The 25,460-nt window shown below is 42.7% G+C and overlaps 1 protein-coding gene across 2 annotated transcripts; it reads right to left on the minus strand.

The window, feature by feature from the left end:
- Positions 1-10,491: 10,491 nt before the first annotated feature.
- On the minus strand, positions 10,492-23,942 carry LOC141582999 (ATP-dependent RNA helicase DDX3X-like). 2 transcript variants are annotated; one of them, XM_074392432.1, is made up of 17 exons: positions 23,907-23,942; positions 22,198-22,258; positions 19,849-19,896; positions 17,222-17,351; positions 15,806-15,961; positions 15,626-15,725; positions 14,862-14,997; positions 13,710-13,795; positions 13,382-13,480; positions 13,137-13,297; positions 12,568-12,712; positions 12,319-12,463; positions 11,887-12,068; positions 11,698-11,815; positions 11,261-11,414; positions 10,787-10,926; positions 10,492-10,571 (listed from the first exon to the last, which is right to left on the minus strand). In XM_074392432.1, exons 1-17 carry the CDS (start codon positions 23,940-23,942, stop codon positions 10,492-10,494), a joined length of 1,977 nt encoding a protein of 658 aa, XP_074248533.1. The 2 variants fall into 2 exon arrangements, with proteins under 2 accessions (XP_074248533.1, XP_074248534.1); XM_074392433.1 differs by lacking the exons at positions 15,626-15,725; positions 15,806-15,961; positions 17,222-17,351; ... (1 more) ...; positions 22,198-22,258; positions 23,907-23,942 and having other exon boundaries at positions 10,787-10,920; positions 14,862-14,982.
- Between the last annotated feature and the right edge of the window lie 1,518 nt (positions 23,943-25,460).

The following is a 25,460-nucleotide window of genomic DNA, read 5'->3' on the forward strand; positions in this document are numbered from 1 at the left end:
CCCTGGCTCTGCCAGCCGGTACCTCTGCACAAAAGGCTGAATTAGTGTCCCTCGGCCAAGCTCTCCGATGGGGTAAGGCAAGCGTATTAATATATACACTGACAGCCGATATGCTTTCGCTACAGTACATGTGCACGGAGCCACCTATCGAGAGTGTGCACTACACACCTCAGGTAGAAAATCTATCAAAAACAAGGAAGAAATTCTAGCCCTGCTCGAGGCTGTTCGGCTCCCCCAGCAGGTGGCTGTAATTCATTGCAAAAGGCAGCAGAAAGAGAACACGGCTGCTGCCCAGGGAAATCAAAAGGCAGATTCAGCAGCTGGCGAAGCTGCTGCACTCCCAGTTACCCCATTAACTCTGCTTCCAGCCATCTCTTTCCCACAGCCTGATCTACCCGACCACCTCACGTGCCCCTCTGAGGAAGAAAAGCAAGCATCGGATCTTCCGGTCAGTAAGAACCAAGATGGATGGTGGATCCTCCCAGACTCCAGAATCTTCCTGCCCTGAGCTCTCGGAGAAGCTTTAGTCAGCCGCCTCCAGTCTTCCACCCACCTGGTAGGTACAAAGTTGGCCCAGCTTTTAAGAAGCCCTTTTGAAATTCCTCACCTGCAGGACTTAACGAGCCAGGTGGCTTCCCGCTACTCGGCTCGTGCACAGGTGAATCCCAAAAAAGATCCAAACCCTGAATTGGGCATCGTCTCTGGGGATGTAGCCCAGGAGAGACCTGGGAAATAGACTTCACAGAGGTAAAGCCGCATTAGGCGGGATATAAATACCTTCTAGTAATAGCCGTGTAATGGTAGTAATGGTAGACACTTCTTCTGGATGGACTGAGGCATCTGCCACTGAAAACAAGACTGCCTTCACGGTAATAAAATTCTTACCCAATGAAATTATCCCTCGACACGGACTGCCACTTCCCATAGGGTCTGATAACGGGCCAGCCTTCACCTCGTCCATAGCTCAATCGGTCAGCAAGGCATTAAATATCCAATGGAAACTCCACTGTGCCTACCAACCGCAGAGCTCTGGGCAGGTAGAACGCACGAACTGTACCTTAAAAAGTACTCCTACAAAATTAATCCTGGAGGCTGCTGAAAATTGGAGAAAGCTCCCCCCTCTCCCCCTTTAGCCCTTCTTAGAGTTAGATGTGCCCCTTACAAGGCGGGGATCTCTCCGTCTGAAATCAGGTATGGGGCGGCCCCATCAATCTTACCTAAAATGAGGGACACCCATTTAGCAGAAATATCCCAAGCTAATTGGTTACAGTACTTGCAGTCCCTCCAACAGGTTCAAGACATCGTCCAGCCGCTTGTTCGGGAGCACAGCGTAGTGCAGTTCCTGACCAGACCGGGCACTGTCACACCTTCCAGCCTGGTGACCTGACGTACGTCAAGAAGTTTCAAAAGGAAGGACTCACTCCTCCTTGGAAGAGACCTCGGACTGTCATCCTCACCACACCCATGATCCTGAAAGTTGATGGCATTCCTGCTTGGATTCACCACTCTCACGTCAAAAAGGCCAACAAAAGCCATAAAGAGACACGGATGCCCAGGCTCGGGCCTGGCCCCTTAAAAGTTGCACCTGAGTCAGCTGAAATTCCCCAGTTAATTGTCATTACCCTTCTATGTGTCTGTTCTGTGCAGTGATGCCCTTGAAGGCGTAGTCCTATCTATTCTTTGCTCCTCACTGACTTCAGAAACAGAACGTGTGCTTCCCAGTACCTCCCGGGAAGCAGGTATTTCCAACAAGGTCAATCTTGACTTTGATTTATGTGCCCTGTTCCCGAATTCCTACTCTCCTAATCAAGATTTCGATGCTATTCAATGGGGAGCGGACGCCGCTGATCTTGCCAGCGGATCTGGACACACCGCAGGTCAAGTCAGACGTGGAGACCCAGGAAACGCCTCAGTCTGTTGCTTTTTACCTGTGCCCAGGAGACCATCCCGATTCTAACCGTCAGGAGCCATTCGAACGGTTCTGCTCCTCCTGGCCTTCCGTAACCCTGGCTACTTATTCTGGAGGACCAACCCGCTCCTCGGCTGCCTCCGTGGCTCATTTTTCTCGCCCCAAATGGTGTAATAAGGGAGCTGGCAATCCTATTGTCTTAACTGTCCGCAACCCCAATTTAGATCATTGGTACTATGGCTACCTGTAACCAGTCTCTGCTTACTTCCCTGAACCCATCAGTCTCCTATCAGGCACCCAACAATACCTGGTTGGCCTGCACCTCAGGCCTCACCCACTGCATCAGTGCAACTGAACCGGGACCTCTCCTGTGCGTGTTAGTTCACGTGCTTCTGCAGGTTTACGTGTACAGCGGACCAGAGGGACAACTTCTCATCGCCCCTCCTGAACTGCACCCCACGATCTGCCGAGGTGTCCCACTCCGAGTGCCCCTTCTGGCTGGCCTTAATGTAGCTGGGTCAGCAGCAATCGGCAAAAGAGAAACTGGAATAGTGCCCCTACCTCAACAAGGAGATGCTGATTTAAGGAATCTCCAATCAGCTATAAATACGTTACCTACCCAGGTACAATCCCTAGCTGACGTGGCTCTCCAAAACTGCCGAGGCTTAGATCTACTGTTCCTCTCCCAAGGAGGTTTACGTGCGGCTTCGGGAGAGAACTGTTGTTTTTATGCTAACCAGTCTGGGGTGAGAAAAGACACTCTTCGGAGAGTTCGGGAAAATTTAGATAGACGCCAGTAAGAGCGGGAAGATATCACCCCGTGGCACCAAGACATGTTTAACTGGAATCCATAGCTAACTACTCTAATAACTGGGTTATCGGGACCTCTGCTCCTCCTTCTGCTGGGGTTGGTCTTTGCGCCTGGTATACTAAATTGGTTCCTTAATTTTATAAGACATCGTGTAGCTTCTGTCAAGCTTACGTATCTCAGAACTCAATATAAGCCCCTTGTTGTAGCTGAGGAATCAACCATGTCATTTCCCAAAAACACAAGTGGGGAATGTGAAAACCCACCCTTTGTTAGCCTAACCGATTCTTTCGTAGCTGACAGCTGGACAGACTCCATGCTAGCTTCTTGAGCTGGGCAGACTCCACGTTAGCGTCTTCACTTGCCCACCTCCCCCGGCCACTTGTTCCCTTCCCCTAAGCACGTAGCTGGGCTAAGCTGACTACAGGCAGGCAATGGAGTGTCCTTACTGATAAGACACCGACGTAAGCTGTACCAGCCACTCCTAGGGATGTGTCTGCCGATGGTATCATCCGCCCCTCGGAATGTGCCCGCTGATAACCAAAAGCCCCTACATCTGCAACTGTTTATCTTTCTGCAACAGTTTACCTTTTAATTTTTGCTTGTTCTGCTTCTGTAACACTTGCTCTAGCTAGGCTCCCCGCTTCCGTACTTTAAGCAAGACGTAAAAAGAAGCAAAGCCCCTTCTTTGGGGCCAAGAGAATTTTGAGCATTCGCCATCTCTCCATCACCAGCAAATGCAGGACTCCTGATTCAATCTCAGAGTGTGGTGCTTTCTCTAACTCGCTGGGGTACAACGAAATGCCCAGTGAATCTGGGCCCAGTAAGGTCCAAGTCCCCTTCTCCCTATAAAACTTAAAGCAAATTTCCAGAATCTCACCCAAATATTTGAACTCTCCTGGAAGGATATGTTACTTCTCAATCAGTCCCTGACAGACACTGCCACTCTGCAAGCAGCAGAGATCTGGGGATGAGCTTTGCATCACACATAGCATCAGGGAATGGAGCAAATACCATCCAACTGGAAGAGAAGCAGTGTCTGTGAATTACCCTAAATGGGATATCAGTGATGGGACAGTAGACTGGAAGAGGTGACACTTTCACGTGTCCGTAACGAAAGGTTTAACGTGGGACTAAGAGCAAGCATCCCAATTATACCGAGGTGTCCACGAGTGACCAGAGATTTGATGAAAATCTCACTACGTTCTTGGAAAAGCTGAGAGGTCTTGGTCAAGCACACCTCTCATCACCTGATTCAGCTGAGAGACAGCTAATCCTAAAGGATAAATTTATAACTCAGGCAGCCCCTGATTTTAGGAGGAGGTAGAAGAAACAGTCCCTGGGGCCAGACAGTACATTAGACGACCTCCTAAAGGTGGCAACCTCAGTCTTTTAGAGCAGAGAAATGGAGACCCAAGAAAGAGGCATAAGCTTTAACGACCGCCAGGTAAGCCCACAAGCACCAGAATTTCCAGGCAGGGCACACCTGTTAACTGCTAAAAATACGGCTACAAAAGGTATCCCTCTTGTAAAGTTTAAATGATCCTATTCAAGATTTAATTTCTTTCACCAATGCAGAACAGCTCGGGATACAATGTTTTTGTTAGTGTATTTCACTTCTTATCTCAGTATCTTCGGCACTGAATTTTTTCTTGTATAATACGCATTTAAACCATGCATTCGTGACCTTATAAAACTTGTTTTGTTCTTCTCTCACACAGAGGCCATCAAACTCCAAACAGGCAGGCAACCAGAGCCTCGAGACAATGGTTCCCCTTTGCTAAGAATCCTTAATTAAATAGAGCTCTAGAAGGAATCTGACTGCCATTTTCCCAAAAACAACGCCCCCTGTCAGAAGGAAGCAGCTAAGACCAGTTGTCTCCGTATTTTGAGGGCACTTAGATAGGTGTACCTCTTCAGAGGAGAGAAATGATATGAGAAGAAGGCAGGGAAGTGCTGGGCAGAGAAGGGCAGGGTCCCTGGCAAGGGCTCCACCCTCGTGCCCGTGGACCTAGGTGAGAAGACGCACTCCTGTTTTCACACCCAAATCTTGCATTTTCCTAGACCACCCTGGCCTGACACAACCCCCACCCTGTGACTGTAGAAACCCTGAGACCATAGTGGGCACACACACAAACGGCAGGACATCAAGAGGAACACACTGGCAGAACACACAGGTGGCGACAGACCGTTGACTGGAATGGTGTCGACGCCGAGGAAAATTCAGTAGAGGCTGGGTGCTCAAAGGAGAGAGCCCAGTCACTGAGCAGCCCGACTGCAGGGGAAGACCAACTTCCTACTCCATCCCCTTTGTGGCTCCCCATCTATCTACCGAGAGCTACCTTCACCACTCAGTAAAACCTTGCATTCATTCTCCAAGCACATGTGTCATCTCTGATGTGATTTTTCGGTGCACCAGGGCAAGAACCTGGGATCCACCCAGTCCTCTGTCCTTGCAATAAGGCAGAGGGGCTAACTGGACTAGCCCCTCTAACTTAAACTAACTAGATTAGCTAGACAAGCTGCCTGCAGACAACAAAGCCTAGAGAACACACTCCAGCACAGCTCCAAGAGCTGTACACACTCAATCCTAGACACTGCCATGGGGTCACAGCCCATACTCCCCATGAACTGCCTGTCTGCATGCTCCCCCTAGGGGCTGGACCGTGTGGGACACTGAAGAAGTGACCCACTCCCCCGTCACACGCCCTGTGAGGGGCGTACGGAAACTTCTGTTTCAAATACATGGTATCCCACTATAGAAATCTATTCATTCCCCTTGCGGCTATTAAATTGAGCATCCCTGCGAATAGGCTCATCTTTGTAAACATATTCACTTACCGTCTTAAGGAAAAGTTCTAAAAGGGCTCATGTTTTTCACACACAGAACTGCTACACAGCACACACCAGTACCATTTCCAGTTCACATCTGTTGTCAGGACAGGCTTGTCTAACTGTTCTCTTGACTGCTGTACAGATGCATCCACTTTGTTTGTCCAACAGGAATGAGTCCACTGCAGCTATACTTCCCGACATGGAACTCAGATCCTAACTGATCAGTTATCCTCAGTATCCGAAGAACTCATACTCCTAGAAATGAGCATTAGACTACTGTGGTCCTCAAAGGGCAAGTACACATACTTGCCTGCAAACACGCACGCATTCGATGTATTAACCCTCAGTCCTGGAGAAGACAGATACAATGATCCAGTGAAAAATCGCACCTGAAAAAGGGCCTGAGCAGGACGGAAGAAAATGGGAGAACATTTCTGGGGGTGGAAAGTTAACTTGGTCACCATTTGGCTGGTTCACTGCAGAATTTCCACACAGTATGTATTCCACAAGTATTATTTACTAATCTTCAAACATCAGGAGTAAATTGTTTACTGAACTATATTACCATCAACCAACCTGAACAACTTGATAATTGCTAACCCAATTTTACCTACACTGCCATTTTTCGGGGGATAGCAGTTCCCCAAAGTCAGATCATTTACAAAGTATGCCTGTAATTGATAAGGACAAACTCTTTTTAACTGAATGAACCTCAACACATCTCAAGCGCATTATCATTAGTCATCAGGATAATAAATACAAATTAAAGAGGATTAACAACATGCCTACATAAATATATAAAGCATTTAAGAAACCAAGTAGGCCGGGCGCGGTGGCTCACGCCTCTAATCCCAGCACTTTGGGAGGCCGAGATGGGTGGATCACGAGGTCAAGAGATCGAGACTATCCTGGTCAACGTGGTGAAACCCCGTCTCTACTAAAAACACAAAAATTAGCTGGGCATGGTAGCTCACGCCTGTAGTCCCAGCTACTCGGGAGGCTGAGGCAGAAGAATTGCTCGAACCCAGGAGACAGAGGTTGCGGTGAGCTGAGATCGTGCCATTGCATTCCAGCCTGGGTAACAAGAGCGAAACTCCGTCTCAAAACAAACAAACAAACAAACAAAAACAAACAAACAAAAAGAAACCAAGTAATGGTGAGAAAGCAGAGGAACCAGAAATCTCATCAACTGTGAGAGAAAGTGTAAAACTGTATAAATACTTCCGAATATCGCTAACACCTACTGAAAAGATGCAGGACCATTCCTATTCACCATAACCATATGAAAATGTAACCACTACAAACTAGAAATCAGGTGCTTTTAACATGATAGGATTCCACACAGCAATCAGAATGTTACAATTCTAAGTAACAATATAATCTCTCCTCACAAATACAACATTTACCGCAGGAAACCAGTCACAAAAATGTAAGCTGCAGATTTCATTTACACAAAGGTTACGAATAGGCAAAAGCTTCTCTGTGCTGCTAAAACAAAGTGCTTATCCTTCGCAGTTTGAGGTCAGTTGCAAAAAGAGGACTCAAAGGGACACTGAGGTTCTCGACTTCCTTAAAAAAAAAAATGTATTTCAGACATTAACATAATAGACCAGTTTGCCTATCATTATGTGTGTGTTTTGTGTGTGTGTGTGTGTGTGTGTGAGAGAGAGAGAGAGAGAGAGAGAGAGAGAGAGAGAGAGAGAGATGGAGTCTTGCTCTAAAGTACAGTGATGTGATCTTGGCTCCCTGCAACCTCCGCTTCCTGGGTTCAAGGGATTCTTCTGCCTCAGCTTCCCGGGCAGCTGGCACACACCACCATGGTGTGTGCCATGTGATTACAGGCACACACCACCATGGCCAGGCTAATCTTTGTAATTTTAGTAGAGATGGGGTTTCACCATGTTGGCCAGGCTGGTCTCGAGCTCCTGACCTCGTGACACAACTGCCCCGGCCTCCCAAACTGCTGGGATTACAAGCGTGAGCCACCATGCTCAGCTTCGCCTATCATGTTTAACTGGTGCTAACTGCCTGCTACAATGTGTTAAATGGGGACTGTCAGCCTCCAGAAAAAAAGAAAAGTTCGACAAAAGGTGTTTATCCCATCTCGGCTATCGTTAACCAGCTCCAGTTAACTCTTGACCTTAAGTAGGTAACTAATGAGAGTCAGAAAGTAATTTGTTAGTCAAATGACTTTCTACTCAAATTAATTCTTAGTTCAGCCATCCTTGATGTCAAAAATGCTTAAAATAACAATCACACTCATATTAAGTTACTTAGACCAAAATGCAATACCCGCTACACATACAGGCCTTTCAGATTTCCATCATTCCGCAATACAGATCCTGCCTCTGTACTCCAAACCTTACACCACCCTCATTCATTCCAATATGTAAGGTAAGTAAGTACTTCTAGCCTCCAGACCTATTTCTCAAACAGCTTTGGTAGTTAGCCAAGACACCAGATTTCCAATCTTCAGGTTAAGGGCACAAGTTCATTTTCAACTTAACATTAAGCTACGAGTGACAGCAGAAAAAAGATTTTTAACTTTTTATTGTAGTAAAATCAGAGTAACAGAGCACACGCAGTGCCAGCATCTGCAACTAATACAATAAGCAATTACTAAACTTACAGTGACTCGAAGTTCAATGGTTACATTCAGCAATTACATTCTTTACTGAAAATACTGCTGGCTCATGAAGCTGAATGTTAAGTCACTGATTACGGCAATACACAAAAATAACGACATGTTTGAGGACTGTAAATATGCCAATCACTGAAAATCAAAACAAAACACGGAACAAAACTCAGAGAACGTGTGTGGATGTAGACACTTCATATCAGTGTTCAGATGTGTTTCATGAGTATCTTAAGCATATCAAAACCTTGGCCTGTTTTAAATTCAAGTTGACAATTTTGTCTTACATTTTCTCAGAAAATTATAGCTACATTGCCAACGTCGAGTCTGCTTAATTGCACTCAAGTTTAATAGGACTTAACACTAAAAGCTCACGCTACCCCAAAACATATTTCACATATGGTGACATTTGACATTCGAGTGCCAGTGTTTTCTGTACTGTCTTTCAGTCAAGTTTCTTTCAACTTTCAAAGAATCATTTTTAGGCTGACAATAATATATATTTGTCAAAATTTTCAATAAGAATTACACAACCAGCAGCAGAAAGTATCTAAAATTTGTTATGTGCAAATAGTTCTCTTCTCAACTATCATTCCATGGTCCCAAATAAAATTTTACAATCTACTTCTTGACTGGCTGCATTTAACAATCTCCGAGAGACAAAACAGAACTGGGAGGCTGATGACACGCACACAAGACATACATACATACATACATACATACGTATAAACATAAATTCTCTGAATGTGCAGTAAAATAAGTACTTTGTGAAAAGTTATGGACAAAATGTACAAGAGTCTAAACCTATACTAACTGAAATAGCACCTTAACAAATGACCTCAATGCTGTGAAGTGCACCTACTTATCAAGTCTTACAACAAGGCACAACACACTTGAAAATTTATTGCACTTTAGGAAATTTCTGCCCACTTCCTACGCCACTGAAAAGATTTGTTTCTGAAGATCATTGCATTCTGGCCACAAAATCAGTACAGAATTCCTAGTGGCAAAGGCATTTTTAGCGGTGGACAATCATCTTTGGCCAAAATTACCACCAGAGACTATAAACACAGTGGAAACGTATGTAACCAAAATACACTAAAACTGCACGTCGAGAGCGCATACCTTGTGCAGTTTAGTACATTTGTGCAACCTGTGTGATTTCAAGGATTTGTCAGTCTTACATTTACAAAGTCTGCAAGTGTAAGCCATTTTAACATTTCAGAGCAGCTTTATCAGAGCATTGTGAATCTGCATTTAAATTAAAGCCTGCTGCATAATCCTTCCTGTTTAAATTCCTTCTTGACCAAAAAACATCAAGGCCAGCATGCATTTAAAGACCAGAATCCAATCAGGCCTGTCGTGAGGCTTGGTCATTGCCATAGTGAGCCATTCTAACATTTCAAATTTTTATAGCAGGCATAAAAAAACTAATTAAATGATAACTCCCCCCCCCCCATTTTATCAAAGCTTTAAACCTTTCTTGTGATAGTTATGCCCACATTTGCCTAGCTTAGAATAAACTTCCTAAACTTTAAAAGAGAAATTGCTGTATTTACTCGAATTAACTTTAAGAGCACTTTCAAAAATATTAATGGGTATGGCGATGCATTCCACCTCATCGTGACTGGAATGGCTTATTTAAAGAGTGTAAGTTTCCAAGTGCCTCTGCAGGATACGAGCAAATGAGACCCTAGTACAGGTTGGCCACATAAAAAAACTATGCTTTCATGCTTTAAGATGATCCCCCAACCCCAAAGTATTCAAGAATCAAACAGTCCGAATGCAGGCTACTGTCTGAAGATATGTTTTGTTTTTTCCCATTTATATTTATGGATGAGTTGATGATTCCTGTTGAAGTTGTATCACACCTGTGTGCCAAGGTTTGATTTTAGGCCAAGTTTGGTAAATTAATTTTGTCAAAACAGTTGCTGTAGTGAGCATTACTGATCCCACAGGACATCAAAGTAATAAGCCGTCTAAAGTTACAGTCACAGTACCTTAACAAGCAAAACGATCCTTAGCCACAAACTTATAAATGCAGTTTGGGGTGGGACGAAAGCAGGAGGGTAAGAGTTAAATCCAAACTACAGCAATCAAGTCTTCAAACCAATTTCTAAATAGGGCTGCTGTTTTATTTCCTTTTGCTTTTCTTCTTGTGACTTTGAGCTCCCTTGAATTTTCAGGACAATCACTGCTGTTAATGTACTGCAAGTTCTTGAGGCTACACGATACAGTCTGGCTAAGTTACATGTGGTTTCCATATTAGCTTGTTTGTACAGGTGACTTTGCTGCAAAGCAGATTCAGTTGCCCCACCAGTCAACCCCCTGGAAGGCATAATTTCCTCCATATCCTTCACTGTTGTAGAAGCCTCTATAGCCACCTACCAAGAAAAATGTTTAAAGAGAGAAACATTAAGTCACCCATTAATACCTTTACTTTTTTTCTCTCAAGTAATTTAATGTAAACCCAATAAAAGAAATCTAGTGTTAGGTTTGTGTCCCTCAAAAATTAAATTTCCCCAATAAATGATGGTTTGAAAAAAGAGGACTCATAAGAAAAACAAAAAGCCCTTCCTCAAGGAAAAATAAACATTACCTCCACTAAATCCTCTACTGTTGCCATACCCAACTCGACCCCTGTGGCTGCTGCTTGCACGACTACTACTGAAGCCAGAACTGCTGGAACCACTTCTCTGTCGATAGTCTCTAGCACCAAATCCTCCGCTGAATCTATTATTGTAAGCAAAAATATAGCATGGCACTGTAAGTATCAAGTGGGATTAAACAGCATATTCCTGCTTAGACTTCCCAATTGCCAATTTAATTTTTCAGTTCAGTTCCATTATGTTCTAACAGGAACCTTACCATTATTGTTCCATGTGTTCTAACAGAGTTTCTAAAGTACTCAGTCGTGAAGAACTGACACTTAATTCCATGTCACCCTTTCTAATAATTACCCCTTGCCCGAAATATTTATGTATTATAGTTGAAAATAACTTAACAGTTAACTCTGAAACATTGCTGCCCCCAGTAAGTAACAACGAGGGTGAAGGCTCACAACACTGTGTACCTTTTAGATCGTCCACGATTGCCACCCCTGTAGTGGTGTTCATAAGCCATATGTTCCAACCAAGAAGGCACTTCTTGTTTGGCTTCTACAAGAAGATCCAACAAATCCTTTGTAATATTCACATTTTTTTCATTAAAGAATGAGGTGGCAAGGCCTACGGAGATCGAGAAAAGTACATGAACTTTCCATTAAGTAGCATGGTGTTCTTACATTCCTATATTCCTGTATAAAATACTGTAAGTCAAAACTAAAATATGACATTGTGAACTGTAGCACAACCAAACCAAAGGGACGGAAAGAAAAGTTTAGTTCGCTGATTATTCTAAAATTTTCCCTCAGATATAAACGTTCTATGTTGAAGGTTCTTTGTCAAATCTTTGTTGCATGCATCACAATAAAAAAAAACTAAAAATCAAACTTGCTGACAAAATTCTTACCCAGGTTTCCTACACGTCCTGTACGGCCAATACGATGCACGTATTCTTCAATATCGCTTGGCAAATCAAAATTGATAACGTGTCTCACATTTGAAATGTCCAGTCCTCGTGCTGCCACCTGAAAAGCAACTTTTATTTTAAAAAAAGCACTACACACACATGATTAATTAAAAAATAAACTTTACATACAGCTGTAGCCACAAGAATTGGGCTTTTCCCTGAGCGAAACTGGTGAAGGGCCTCCTCTCGATCTCTCTGTGATCGGTCTCCATGAATGCTAGTACAAGCATATCCTTCATGGTGTAAGAAATCCTCCAGGGAATCGGCTCCCTTTTTGGTCTCGACAAACACCAGAGTCAGTGAATCCCTCCCTGAAAAATCAGAAGGCTTTGTTTACTCATAATGAATTAGCTTCGCTGGTTAATCTAAATATTAACTGGGTTAATTCTAGTCCTTGTGCTAGAATAAATCCTGGAAGCAATGCAAACAGACCCAATTAGAGTAAACATTGTTCTAACCATGTTTAGAATGAGGAGGAGAGGCAGGGGGAAGGGACAGAAGAGATGTAAAGAGATTCTCCTTACAGTTAACTGACACTATTATTATTATTCATAATTTTACCTGCTGTCCCCAACAGGTCAAGCAGAAATGACCGTTTATCTAAGTCTTCCACCCAAAATACTTTCTGTGTGATGTTCTCAGAGGTAGAGCCTACTCTGCCTACAGCCAAAAAGATATATTCATCCAAAAAGTCATGAGCAAGCATCTGAAAAAGTGAGAAAAATACTCAATTACCTACTTCAGTACACAAATTATCTAAGGATAATAAACACAAATGTTCTCAACAAAAATGGAAACATCAAACAATACCTGTATTCCTTTAGGAAAAGTAGCACTAAACATCATAGTCTGACGAACACCCTTTGGTGGCATACTATCTTGTTCAACTATACGACGTATCTGAGGTTCAAATCCCATATCCAACATCCTATCAGCTTCATCCAACACTAAGTACCTGTTATGAAAAACCTTCAGTTGATCCTGGATCATTTGATCTGAGAAACTAATTACTCAGCAGAGTTGCGTAACTAATTACACGAATGTAGTCCCTCGATCGGGAAATATTCCAGTGTCACAATCTGATACATATGCAACAAACGCATACACGCACGCATGCACGCATGCACACACACACAGAGACACACAATCACGAGACAATACAGCTCAAGATGACAACCAAATGAGCCATATGTTGACTGCTAAAACTTAGAGCCTCCATTAAAATTTCACTTACTCTTAAACAAAAAGGTTAACTGCAATTTTCAAAACCATGTGGCAAATTAAATTATCAAAGTTCAGGCAGTCCTAGTAAAATACTACAGAAGTAATCAACTTCTAATACAAAAACAGATGCATCCCATATGAAAAAACTGACGTACTTGCAGAAGTCTAAGGCAATCTTTCCTCTTTCCATCATATCCACTAGACGTCCTGGAGTGGCTACTAATAAGTGGCATCCACGTTCTAAGTCCCGAATCTGCTGACCCATATCAGCACCACCATAAACTACAGAAGGGCGAACTCTAGATCGGTAAGAAAACTATAAGCAAAGAACATGTCAGTGGCCATAAAAACATCATTTGATCAATAAGAAAAGCAATAATCGCTAAAATGAGTATTTTACTTTTCTGGCTTCCTCATAGATCTGTACAGCCAATTCTCTCGTTGGGGCTAAAATCAAGGAAATTGGGTATTGCTTGCGGCGCTCATACCTTCCCTTTTCCTAAAAAATAAAAATAAGTTAAACTTTCTGACCCAAAACTGTAATTCTTTTTAAAAATTTACCAGTTTCCTTTTATAATGTGCAGATTACATCTACAAACTTATTTTCATTGGGTGAATGGGGTGAAAAAATAAACATAAGGTGTAGCTGATATTGTTCACAAAAGTCAACAGGCATTTACAAGGCTTTTTAAAAACAAAAATGTCTTATTTTACAACAATACCTTTACCTTCACAGCCTTCAAAGCTTCTCCTGGACCATCTGTATATATCTGACTCAGTATGGGCAAAAGAAATGCTGCAGTTTTTCCAGACCCTGAAGACAAAACACTGGCTTATCATTTCTGAATATTAATCGTTGATAAAGTGTTCTCAATGCTCTCAAATTACAGGAAAATCTTCCTTACTCCACTTCCAATTTTCTAGGACGTACAGTCAATTTATACGGCAAACCTAAGACGTCAAGTGCCTTCTGTGCTCTATTTTTAAACAGTACATTTTAATTTGTACAAAACACAACTATTTTGTCTGAAAAGTGGCATCAACTTTCAGTTCAACATTTCTTTGTAGCGGCCGTATAGTCTTGGAATGTAAAGCAGCAATCAGTAAACTTTATATCTGTAAAGAGCTAACTAACAGTACATGGCTCTTGCAGGCCAGTCTCTACGGTAGAGAACATTTTTTTTTTATCTGTGCCAGATCTCTGGCTAACCTCTATAGCACAGAGATAACAAATGGGTATTTATATTTGAATACAACAGTTGCAAAATAAACAAGTGCTAGGTTTGGCATGAGGCTGCACTCTGCTAACTCACGTGGAGTTAACTGAAAAAGATGCAATTCTGTTTCTTAAAGAAGGTATTCAAGCTGACAATTTGCCATGCGCTTCCCCAAGACGCCCAGATACAAATACTAGTTTCACCCCAAGGATTCAAAGGTACAGACAAAAAGGCACATCCCCAAGCTATCTCAAATGCTAAACACAGGATTCAGACATCCCTTCAGAACGTGCTACTTTTTTTTTTTTTTTGAGACAGAGTTTCACTCTTGTTACCCAGGCTGGAGTGCAATGGCGCGATCTCGGCTCACCGCAACCTCCGCCTCCTGGGTTCAGGCAATTCTCCTGCCTCAGCCTCCTAAGTAGCTGGGATTAGAGGCACGCGCCCCCACGCCCAGCTAGTTTTTTGTATTTTTAGTAGAGACGGGGTTTCACCATGTTGACCAGGATGGTCTCGATCTCTTGACCTCGTGATCCACCCGCCTCGGCCTCCCAAAGTGCTGGGATTACAGGCTTGAGCCACCGCGCACGGCCAGAACATGCTACTTTTAAAATAAGCCCAGTTAGATAGTCTTAACTTCTACTATTTATCAACTAAGCTTACCTGTCTGGGCACAAGCCATTAAGTCTCTTTTTCCCTTAATGATAGGAATGGCATGTTTTTGCACTGGAGTAGGATGAGTATAGCGAGTAAGCTCAATGTTCCCCATGATAATTTCTCCCATGTCAGTATCACTGAACTGTCAGGAAATGTAGCCGGGTTAATCAAATACAAGAAAATATAGAAGTAAACATGGCAGATATAAAATGCTGCATCTTTTGCAATTTCTGATTTACATTAATGGAAGTAACCAAACTGAGTGTGATTTGGTTTACGGATGCTATGATTTCAGTTAAAGAATCACGGTAGTTTTTACAAAAATGGACTCCTGGGTTTAAAAAATCAAAAAAGCGTTTGGAGGCAGGCATGGTGGCTCATGCCCATAGTCTTTCTTCCTTTTGAGACGGAATCTCACTCTGTGGCCAGGCTGGAGGGCAGTGGCGCAATCTTGGCTCACCGCAACCTCCGATGCCTGGGTCGAAGGGATCCTCCTGCCTCAGCCTCCTGCGTAGCTGAGATTACAGGTGTGTGGCACCATGCCCAGCTGATTTGTGTGTTTTTAGGAAAGACGGGTTTTCACCATGTTGGCCAAAATGTCTCTATCTCCTGACCTCATGATCTGCCCGCCTCAGCCTCCCAAAGTGCTGGGATTCCAGGCATCAGCTGTCGTGCCCTGCCAATTCCGAGACTATTCTCAACAGTGACATTCACGTTTCATAATCCAATGGGTTTGCAGTAAGAACTTTAAGAGTTAAACAAAAACTTACATTTTCAATATGTGCAGGACAGTTACTGCCAGTTGCCTCTACTGGTATATTATCGTATTTCTCAAAGTTAATCCCCGTGTTTCCTCCAGAAAACAGTTCCCTGAAATCAAACAATTATTACATGTGTATTAATTGTTATGAAACTCATGGCTTAGTATAACATGTTTTTCAAAAACTTACCGCTCTAAGCATTCACTTGGTGGAAGTGGTTTGGACCAATCACCTTCATCTGACCTGTCATACCAACGACTGTGTCCACTCCGTTCGTATCTACCAAAGCCAGTTCTGTCACGACTGCCAATACCATCATGTTTACTCCGTCCACGATCATCAAATCTGAATGGCAAGAGCAATCAAAAACAAACGATTTGGCCGATAGCGGGTTATCACCTCTCTAGAAATGTCCTTGGGTATCAGCTGAGTTACTGAACACAACCACCCTTAAACGATGTCAGCAACTCAGTGTTTATCTCGTGTGAAATAAGTCCCTCTAATTAACCAGTGCTTCTGTGTAATTTATGTCTTTATTTTTAAGAAAATCACAAAAATTTTTATAAAATTACACAGCTTAGACCTCACATGCTAAGAATTAGGATTACACACTTAGAACTAGTGCATACTTTACATCTTCATTCAAAATAGTATCATCTAAATATATTTACTGGTAGGAAAGCGGGAATAACGCATGAAATTTTTTAGATATAAAATTTTTAGATATAAAAAAGTAGAAGACATGTGACAAGAGACCATCTTTTAGAGTTTTATTCCTACTTGTGAAAAATAGAAGACAGGATTAAATTCAATTATTAGGGTTTTTTGGTTTTTGTTTTTTTCTGAGACAGAATCTTGCTCTGCCACCCAGGCTGGAGTGCAGTGGTGCAGTCTCAACTCAACGCAGCCTTTGCCTCCTGGGTTCAAGTGACTCTCCTACCTCAGGCTTCTGAGTACCTGGGACTACAGGCACGTTCCACCATAGCCAGCCAATCATTCTATTTTTAGTGGAGATCAGGTTTCACCGTGTTGGTCAGGCTGGTCTTGAACTCCTTACTGTGATCCTGCCACCTCGGTCTCCCAAAGTGCTCTGATTACAGGCATAAGCCAACCCACCTGGCCCCGTCACTACTAAGAAAAGAATAATCAGCCGGCCAGGTGGTGGGTGCCTGTAGTCCTAGGTACTTGGGAGGCTGATGCATGAGAATCACTTGAAACCAGGAGGCAGAAGCTGCAATGAGCCCAGATCGCGCCACTGCACTCCAGCCTGAGCAGCAGGGCAAGACTCAGACTCAAGAAATACAAACACACATGCACGCACGCACACGCGCGTGCACACACACACAGTGTTTAAAGCTGTCGCAGACTGTATCATTTGAGACAGACTTCGTTGTGTCAAACCGTGTATTCAACTAATTTAATAAATTACTTTTAGTAAAGACCTTTTACTGCTAACAGAAAAATGAGTAAACCAACATTCTGCTTTAAATCCATGACTAGTCTCTTAAAGACATGCTCAAGGACCATTAAAAGTATGAAGAATGAGAACCTGCCAAATTAAGATTCCTATATTGCTATGGTATAAACATACAAGCTGAGATTTACCTTCCCCTTGAACCACTTCCACGATCACTGAAATAACCAGACCTTCCTCTGGATTCTCGAGACCCAAAACTGCTATATGAATCCTTATCTCTGCTGCAACTCCAACCTGAACTGTCTTTATCAGAGAATCCTTCAATGAAAAAGCAAAAATTAAAAGCTGATGAGACTTTTACATGATTTGCATCTTCTCAAATAAATATGAAGTCCTCCACATGTAGTCTTCCTTTACCTTATTCTTTTTTTTTTTTTTTTTTTTTTTCTGAGACGGAGTTTCGCTCTTGTTACCCAGGCTGGAGTGCAATGGCGCGATCTCGGCTCACCGCAACCTCCGCCTCCTGGGTTCAGGCAATTCTCCTGCCTCAGCCTCCTGAGTAGCTCGGATTACAGGCATGTGCCACCATGCCCAGCTAATTTTTTGTATTTTTAGTAGAGACGGGGTTTCACCATATTGACCAGGATGGTCTTGATCTCTTGACCTCGTGATCCACCCGCCTCGGCCTCCCAAAGTGCTGGGATTACAGGCTTGAGCCACCGCGCCCGGCCGCGCGGTGGCTCAAGCCTTTACCTTATTCTTGTGGGAACAAAGGTCAACAGGTCCCACAAGCAGAATTTTTACAAGCCCTAATGTTTTCTTCTACCAGAGATGATTAAATGAGGCAAAGTAATCTCATGACCTGAGAACAATGTAGCCTGCATGTAACATAGCTACGATACTAACACTGTACTATCACAATAGTAATTGTTTTCATTCACCTTGTAAGTATAAATTTTATGTATCCAAAATGTAAACCTACTCCAATGAAATTATTCACAACTTTTTTAAAGCTATGACTGATTGGGAGGGATTGCAGCTCCCTAATTTTTAAGCTCAACTTGTAGCTAGTGCAAGCCCATTATGTTAGTTTCCCAGTTATGTTCCATCTTTCACAAATCCTGAATAACGTAACACAAAATGTGTTAAACCTAAACGTGTGACATAAGCTATGTGTAATATACATTTTGGGAAGGTCCAGCTAATGATTACCTCAGGCATTGTGGGTTACCTAGAGAAAAGTTTGAACTAAGAGAAGAGATCTACATAATCAGAAAAATATATGTCAGACCTATTAAGACAGAGGATTTCTAATTACTCTTTGAAAATTTCAGGCATGGGACAGTAAAGATACAGCAAATTCGGTTTTCCCGTTGACAGAGCTCTATTTCTTAAGTCACTATTACATCGTACTACCTAAAAACAACATTTCTCAATCCATTCATATAAAGTTATTTTAACACAGTCTCACATTCAGGGATGGTCAACACTTTCTGTTTTAGTATTAACAACTAAAACTAAGTTGCTAAAAAAGTCATTATGTGCTACACTCAACACATACACTACTGGCCTACCAAGAGACCCAACGTAATTGTGTAATCTTAATACCCTCACTGAGAATAAACGTATACGTCAGTTTACAAAACCCTCATTATCACCTACTTTCAGAGTCTACAAACGGATAAAGGAATGCCAAGAGTAAACTCCCTCCACAACCACAAACTTGCCTGAGGGCTTACCTAATTCAAACATTTAATTAAATGTTTAAAGTTACATATTTAGAAAGTTGTAACTTTAAATTTTCCCCTGGTTTTAAGAATCCAGTATTAGACAAATGACCAATAGTACTTCCTGCATTAAGGAAGTTAAGATGTTTAACCTCTCTTCCAACCCCCCAAGCACTAAAATATCGCCAACTCTCCTTATGGCACTTACTACTTCCAGCCAGATACAACACTAAGAATACTTGTGATAAAAGACATTTTGCAGTTACTCTGAAAAAAGAAAACAATCATTAGCTAAGTGGTCTTCTGATAAACATACACAGACTTAAAAAGAGGGTACAAGACTATAAACAAAGAAACACAAAGCCAACCACAAGTAACTCTACCCACGCCACACCCCTTTATCATTAGCTTCTTTCCTTTTGCTTTTAAATATTTTTCCTGACATTTCCTTCTCCTAGAAATTTTTTGATGTATATGCAGCACTCAAAACATCACCCCAATTAAACTTTTCTAACGTACTCTTCTACCTTACAGATTTAATAGTAAACAACCCTAGGTGTTTTAATGCATTTCATACAACACCTTTCAAATGAAGTTGTTTGGGTTGAAACCAGACAGTGTCACCAGCTTATTGAATGTGGCCCGAAGTGATAATCTTCCAACTGTTAACTAGCCTGAACAACAACAACAACAAATAAAAATCATTTCACCGCGGCAACTTTTCAAGACGGAAGCAAAGCAAGCAGGACTTTATCACTATACAGTTTCTTTGACATAAGGCATTCGCACAAATATGCCACTTTCAAATTCAAACCATGTCATAAATGTTACCAACAGATAAAGTACCATAGTTAACCTACATAAAATCCAAAGTCTTTGGGCTCAGTCTGCCAAAGGACACAAGAAATATCCATCATTCAACATTACACGAACTTTTCCAAAGACAGAAAGTGCTAGTTCCTAAAGACGGTCCAAAAGAGGCACAGGAGGGGACAAAAAGTGTTCACAGACTTCCTCAAGTTACCTTTCTCCCTAGGCTTTGATGAGCTGCTAAAGGTTAGACCTACAGAGTTGCCTTAAAGACATACCTTTAGATGCTTCTCTGTTCCTTAAGTGAGGAGGTATATACCGTCCTTCTAAAAGAGAAAATGTAAAATTAGAAGCCTATGACATCACCACGACGCTGCATATATAGAAAACGTCTATTAAAAGATAGGTCCTGGGAAACAAACTTTTAAAACCTGTATTTTATACAGGAAGCTACTTTGCAAGACGAAGGGAAAAAAATGCTTACTCAAAAATACACTGCAAACCAAATATATTTCAGTAGCTAATAGTGGTTATTTAATAGTAATGTTTTAAAAGGCTCTATTTCAGATAACTGCTACATGAAATCAACACTCATCATTAAACATGGCCATTAGCCCAACCTAACAGTGTACTGCGGGGGGGGGGGTGGGGGAAAGATTCTATGTGCTATACTAAATCATCTACCCAGTCAGAGGCTTAAAAGAAAAAATCTGAAGATTAAAGTGAAAATTATCTGGAAAACCAATCAAGTGTTTCAATTTAAAACAACAGCCCACTCTATGACTAAGAAGCAAAATAAATTAACTTATAAAGCAGAAGAAAGTCTACTTTAGTTAACTGCTTACCTGATTTTATTATCCCAAAATCCAGACTTTATCTAAACCTCCTACTTTTGGATTTAACTAAACATCCAAAACCGTCTCTACCAGTTAAATCTCTGTAAGGTTCCTATAATGACAAAGTTTGAAATACTCTGTAAGACTTAAAGTGGTTTTGTTTGTTTGTCTGTTTGCTTTTACAGAGTGTACCAACTGCTTTCCTTGTTGAAAGGAAGAAACCTGGACTCAAACCAGAGCTACTGCCAAATAAACACCAACCTTCCCTCCTATCCAAATAGTACCCTCATGAAATCTTCCAAAAACAAGACCAATGCTTTCAAAAGAACACCTTTATAACTAATCTCCTTTCAAAAGAATACAGCTAACCCACCACCACAAAATCAGATGAGCTTGATTTTATTATTCAGTGTTAGTTAGCTTCTTCATGGGCAACGGCAGCACGTATGGCACGTAAATGTTTGGGTTTCCCTTGCTAGGTTTAACACAATGCAGATCAGTTCACAAAGATGGGCTTATATCCCATGCTGGGCCAGGAGTGAATGATACTGCTTTTCTACAAATAATGTGTATTATATTAACGTCCTTGGATTTTTTGCTTTTTGTTTTTGCGACACGGTCTCTGTCACCCACACTGGAGTGCAGTGGCCTAATCTCCGCTCACTGAAGCCTCCAGCCTCCCAGGATCAAGCAAATTCTCCCATCTCAGCCTCCCAAGTAGCTGGGACTGCAAGCAGGTACCACCGCACCAGGCTAATGCTTTGCATTTTTCGTAAAGACAGGTTTTCCCGTGTTCCCAAAGCTGGTATCAAACGGCTGGGCTCAGGGATCCACCTGCCTTGGCCTCCCAAAATGCTGGAATTAAGAGGCAGGAACCACTGCACCCTGCCCACCAAGGTTTTCCTTAAATTCTCTTAACTCAAAAATAACAAAACACTGTATTAATAAGATACACTGTTTTGTGTATCTTACGTACCTAGACATAGCAAAATATCACATATTTTCATACAGTCTAATTGAAGAGAAAATAACATAAATTTAAAGTTTTAAAGTCCAGTAAGATATTAACATTAAGCTCTGATAAAGGTTCCATGGTGGGGGTGGGGTGTGTGTGTGTGTGTGTGTGTGTGTGTATGTGTGTGTATGTGTGTTTCAGACGGATTCTCACTCTGCTTCGGGCTGGAGTGCAGTGGTGTCATTTCGATTCACTGCAAACTCCACCTCACCCAGGTCAAGGGATTCTCCTGCCTCAGCCTCCGAAGGAGCTGGGAGTACAGGGGTGAGCCATCACGCACGCTGGGCTAACTTTCTATTTTGAGTAGAGCCGGGGTTTTGCCATCTTGGCCTGGCTGGTCCCCATCTCCTGACCTCCAGCTCCACCCGCCCCGTCCTTCCAGAGTGCTGGGATTACAGGCCTGAGCCACCAAGCTCAGCCCGAGGCTCCATTCTGTAAAAAAAAAAAAAAAAAAAAAAAAAAAAAACGTTTTCCGGCCGGGCACGGTGGGCTCACCCTGTAATCCCACAACTCTGGGAGGCCGACGCGGGCAGGTCAGGAGATCAGCGACCCAGGCCATCCTGGCTAACGTAGTGAAACCCAGTCTCTCTCCTAATACTATTAGCCAGGCATGGGTGGCGCGCCTGTAATCCCAGCTACTCGGGATGATGAGACAGCACAATCGCTTGAACCCGGGAGGCCGAGGTTGCAGGGAGCCGAGATGGCATGTCTGCACTCTAGCCTCGCCTACAGAGCGAGACTCGGCCAAAAAGAAAAAAAAAAAAGGTTTTGCTTACTGCTTGCTGTACTTGCTTCTCCACTCTGTGTCTCCGAGGAGTTCAGGTCCAGATCAGCAAGCTAGAAAAGAGGTATCAAGAGCTCACATGCTGACACACAAGAACAGGTAAGATCACAAGCAACAAATAAGAAGACCTAGATTCCAGTCTTATCCTGTACCATACAGTTGGCTGCCGTGGCTGCCTGGGATTACCTGACAAGATTTTAAAGATGCTTAAGTCTATCAACCATGACAAATGCAAATGGCATCACCTGAATACCAGCAGCTTCACAGTAACGGAGTTCAAATTCATTCACTCCAAACAAATTTTCTTTAACAAGTTACCACAGCAAAAGCTTTCCAAACTAAAAAAAAATTTACCATCCATTTCTCAGCAATTTCAACATTCAATTTAGCTACAGTCGTAATAGTAAAATGTTCCCAAAGACAGTGGTTTTCTGGATACCCTAAACCTAGAAGTAAATGGACACTGGAACGTCTGAAGATTCCTTCACGGTCTATCTGCCCCAAAGACCGTGCAACTATGTTTAAGGCAGATAAATTCCTAGACATTAAAAGTTAAAATAAAAACCGACTTCACTATGTCTTGAGTACTGTGCAGCTGTACACAGCTGTCATTTCATCTTTGACACTCTATAAAGGTGGCAGTGTTCATTTCTCCCATTTTAAACATGGACTTCAGGGGACTTTGGTTATGAAGTTAAAAAAAAAAAAGCGACGCATCTTTTCTTTAATGCTTCTACAATGACATTCCCAATCTTACGTCCTCCTCCTTATACGGACAGATTTTTAAACTACAGGGAAAAAAGGTGATTTCACTTTATGGGCTTGCAGCGTTAATACCTTACCAAGAACTGCTCAGAAGCGGCGGGGAGTGGGGGTGTGGGGACAATCAGATACGTCACAATCGGTTTCGAAAAACAAGGGCAACGCCAAGAGCAAGTTTGTCAGCTCTTTGCACAAGCTTTCTACGCCATAACACGCTCACATATATACTGAAAGTTCAAGATACTATCGACTTAAAATGCTTCATCAATTAAGATACTGTATTTAAAAACCTCGCCATTTGAATTCGGTTACTACTTAATTGTAGTGAAGTAGACAGCACGGCTTATCAAGAGTTAACTGGTTGCCAGTTACACAGAAAACGTTATAAAGTCGTACTGCCGAATTCTCTATTTCTACGGCCCATTTACCATATTAACAATCAGTAAATTGCAGGCATTAATATGTCGCAGTGAAAAATAATCTCAAAAGGCAGACCGTTAAATCCCTCAAACGACCCCTAAGCTTTATCCTCTACTCATTCTCGCCGCCAGACGTGGGAGGCAAGAATGCAGGCATAAGGGTCCAAACCACTGCAGCGCAAAATGCAAGCGTACAGTAGGTTCCTGACACGGAACACGAGCCTGATCTAACACGTACAGCGCACATCCTGCCCCCTCATCGCCCAGACTTCAAAGGTAAAGGATCTGTCCTTAATGTCCTTAGACCTATATCAACATTCCTTCTGCGGTAAAAAGAAAGTAAACCACGAATAACCTGTCCCGCTAATCCAGCGGTTAATCTCCCACGGGCCGACTTCTTCCCCTATCGCCTAACGCAAAGGCCCAGTACTACACAAAAGGCGCACAGCTGTCCGCTAGCCGGCTAGCCAGTGGCTCTCCGAGTTAAGAAAGGGGTGTAGCGCAATCCTGGATCCCTAACCTTCCAGGTGTCTTCCCGCTGGCGTCCAGTTGCCATTATTTCTAACACAGGTCAAGGGAACCAGCCGGCGGCCGTTCTTCCTCCCTCCCCGCTACCCGTTTCCGGTTCTCCTACGTCACAAAACTTTCCACACCGGACACGGAAACGCAGTTTCGGCACGCTCTGTTGCTCCATCCCTAAGGGAACCGGGCAAAACACGATACAGGACAGTTGTTTCCCTGTGCTTTATAGTCACTCGCCTTCAGGAATTCCATAGGCCCGGCCCCTGCAAGGGCCACAGCGCTGCTCAACTCCTACAACCGAATACAAAGACTGTTGCCATTTGCCCGACCAAAGACCATACTCTTTCTCCTCGGTACACACACAGACTGGGTGGCCTGAATGCACTTTCTGCCTGAACGACACCTGTGTGCATATGTCACGGGCACCTGGTGAAGGCCTAACCGCCAGACTTAAAAAAAAAAAAAAAAAAAGTCCCTTCTTTTGTGAACCGCCCGTCTCCCCCACGCCTCTATCCGGTCACGGTCGCACATGCGCATCTCCGCCGACCGCTCACGCGCGCACGGAGGCCGCCATTGCGTGCGGCCCAGTACGGTACGAGAATACCGCCGTCAACACCACCCTTAAGGCGACGGCCGCCGTCCGCTCTCCCGTACGTGGGCTGTCGCGGTCTCACACGGTTTCTTTCCCGTTTCACCAGAGTCCGAGCAAGGATGCTTGACTAAGAAAGTAAAAGTTCAGTCTGAACCTTAAAATTGGTAATTCTGAGATAAAATTCCTAGATTCATAGGCAGCTTTTAAATTGAATAAACTCACCGAAGAGTATGATTGTGAGCTCAAGTAGATTTCAGTTAGCTGTTTTACTTCAGAAAAGTGAATGGATCGCTCTAGAGTTTCAAAACAACCGTTGTATTCCTCAATACCACCTGTTACTCTTGCTGGCCTTTTGCAAGTCGTCTTTGTCTGTAAGATGTACATTTTTTCCTCCTGTGATGCTACTGTTAATGAATACTCTTTTATACTCATTTTCTTAAAGATGAGGTTTCAAACAACCCTGTTGTTACTCATCTATCAGTTTTTTTTTTTTGTTTTTTTTTTTTACCTTGAAAAAATCAGATTATGGGCATAGTCCAAGGTTTTTTTAAATGATAATTTTAGCTTTGGTGAAAATGAAGCACAGTGATGTGCTCTAGACATCCAAAAGAATGAAATGCACTCTTTGTGGAGCTCAGTCACGGGGGGAACACGAACCTTCTGACACACAACATGTTCTATGAATAGTCGCACAGAAAAGTGAAACACAAATGACGGTGACTTTTATCTGGTGGTACACTGGTATTTTGGGTAAAACAAAATTATACTGATGTTCATCAAACCTTGAATGGAGCTTTAGTGACAATCTCTGAACACACAATGTTATTCTTTTCCCCGGATGTGCTGCAAAAGAAGCCTTGGTGTCTCAAACTCACAACCATGGTCTTGTTTTGTTTTGTTTTTAACTACTTGGATTTAACCAAAAGTCATCATCCAGTTCCATGTGAAGAAAATTTCCCG

Source organism: Saimiri boliviensis, chromosome Y (genome assembly GCF_048565385.1).
Source record: "Saimiri boliviensis isolate mSaiBol1 chromosome Y, mSaiBol1.pri, whole genome shotgun sequence".
NCBI lineage: Eukaryota > Metazoa > Chordata > Mammalia > Primates > Cebidae > Saimiri > Saimiri boliviensis.

What these genes read in the sequence shown, in the direction of transcription:
- LOC141582999 (XM_074392432.1), bottom strand. Translation starts at nt 23,942, where the DNA reads ATGGCAACTGGACGCCAGCGGGAAGACACCTGGAAG. An exon ending in TGACCTGTTGGGGACAGCAG is followed by an intron (nt 12,069 to 12,318) that starts GTAAAATTATGA and finishes CTGATTTTTCAG; the next exon opens with GGAGGGATTCACTGACTCTG. An exon ending in AATCGTGGACGATCTAAAAG is followed by an intron (nt 10,927 to 11,260) that starts GTACACAGTGTT and finishes TTTTGCTTACAA; the next exon opens with TAATAGATTCAGCGGAGGAT.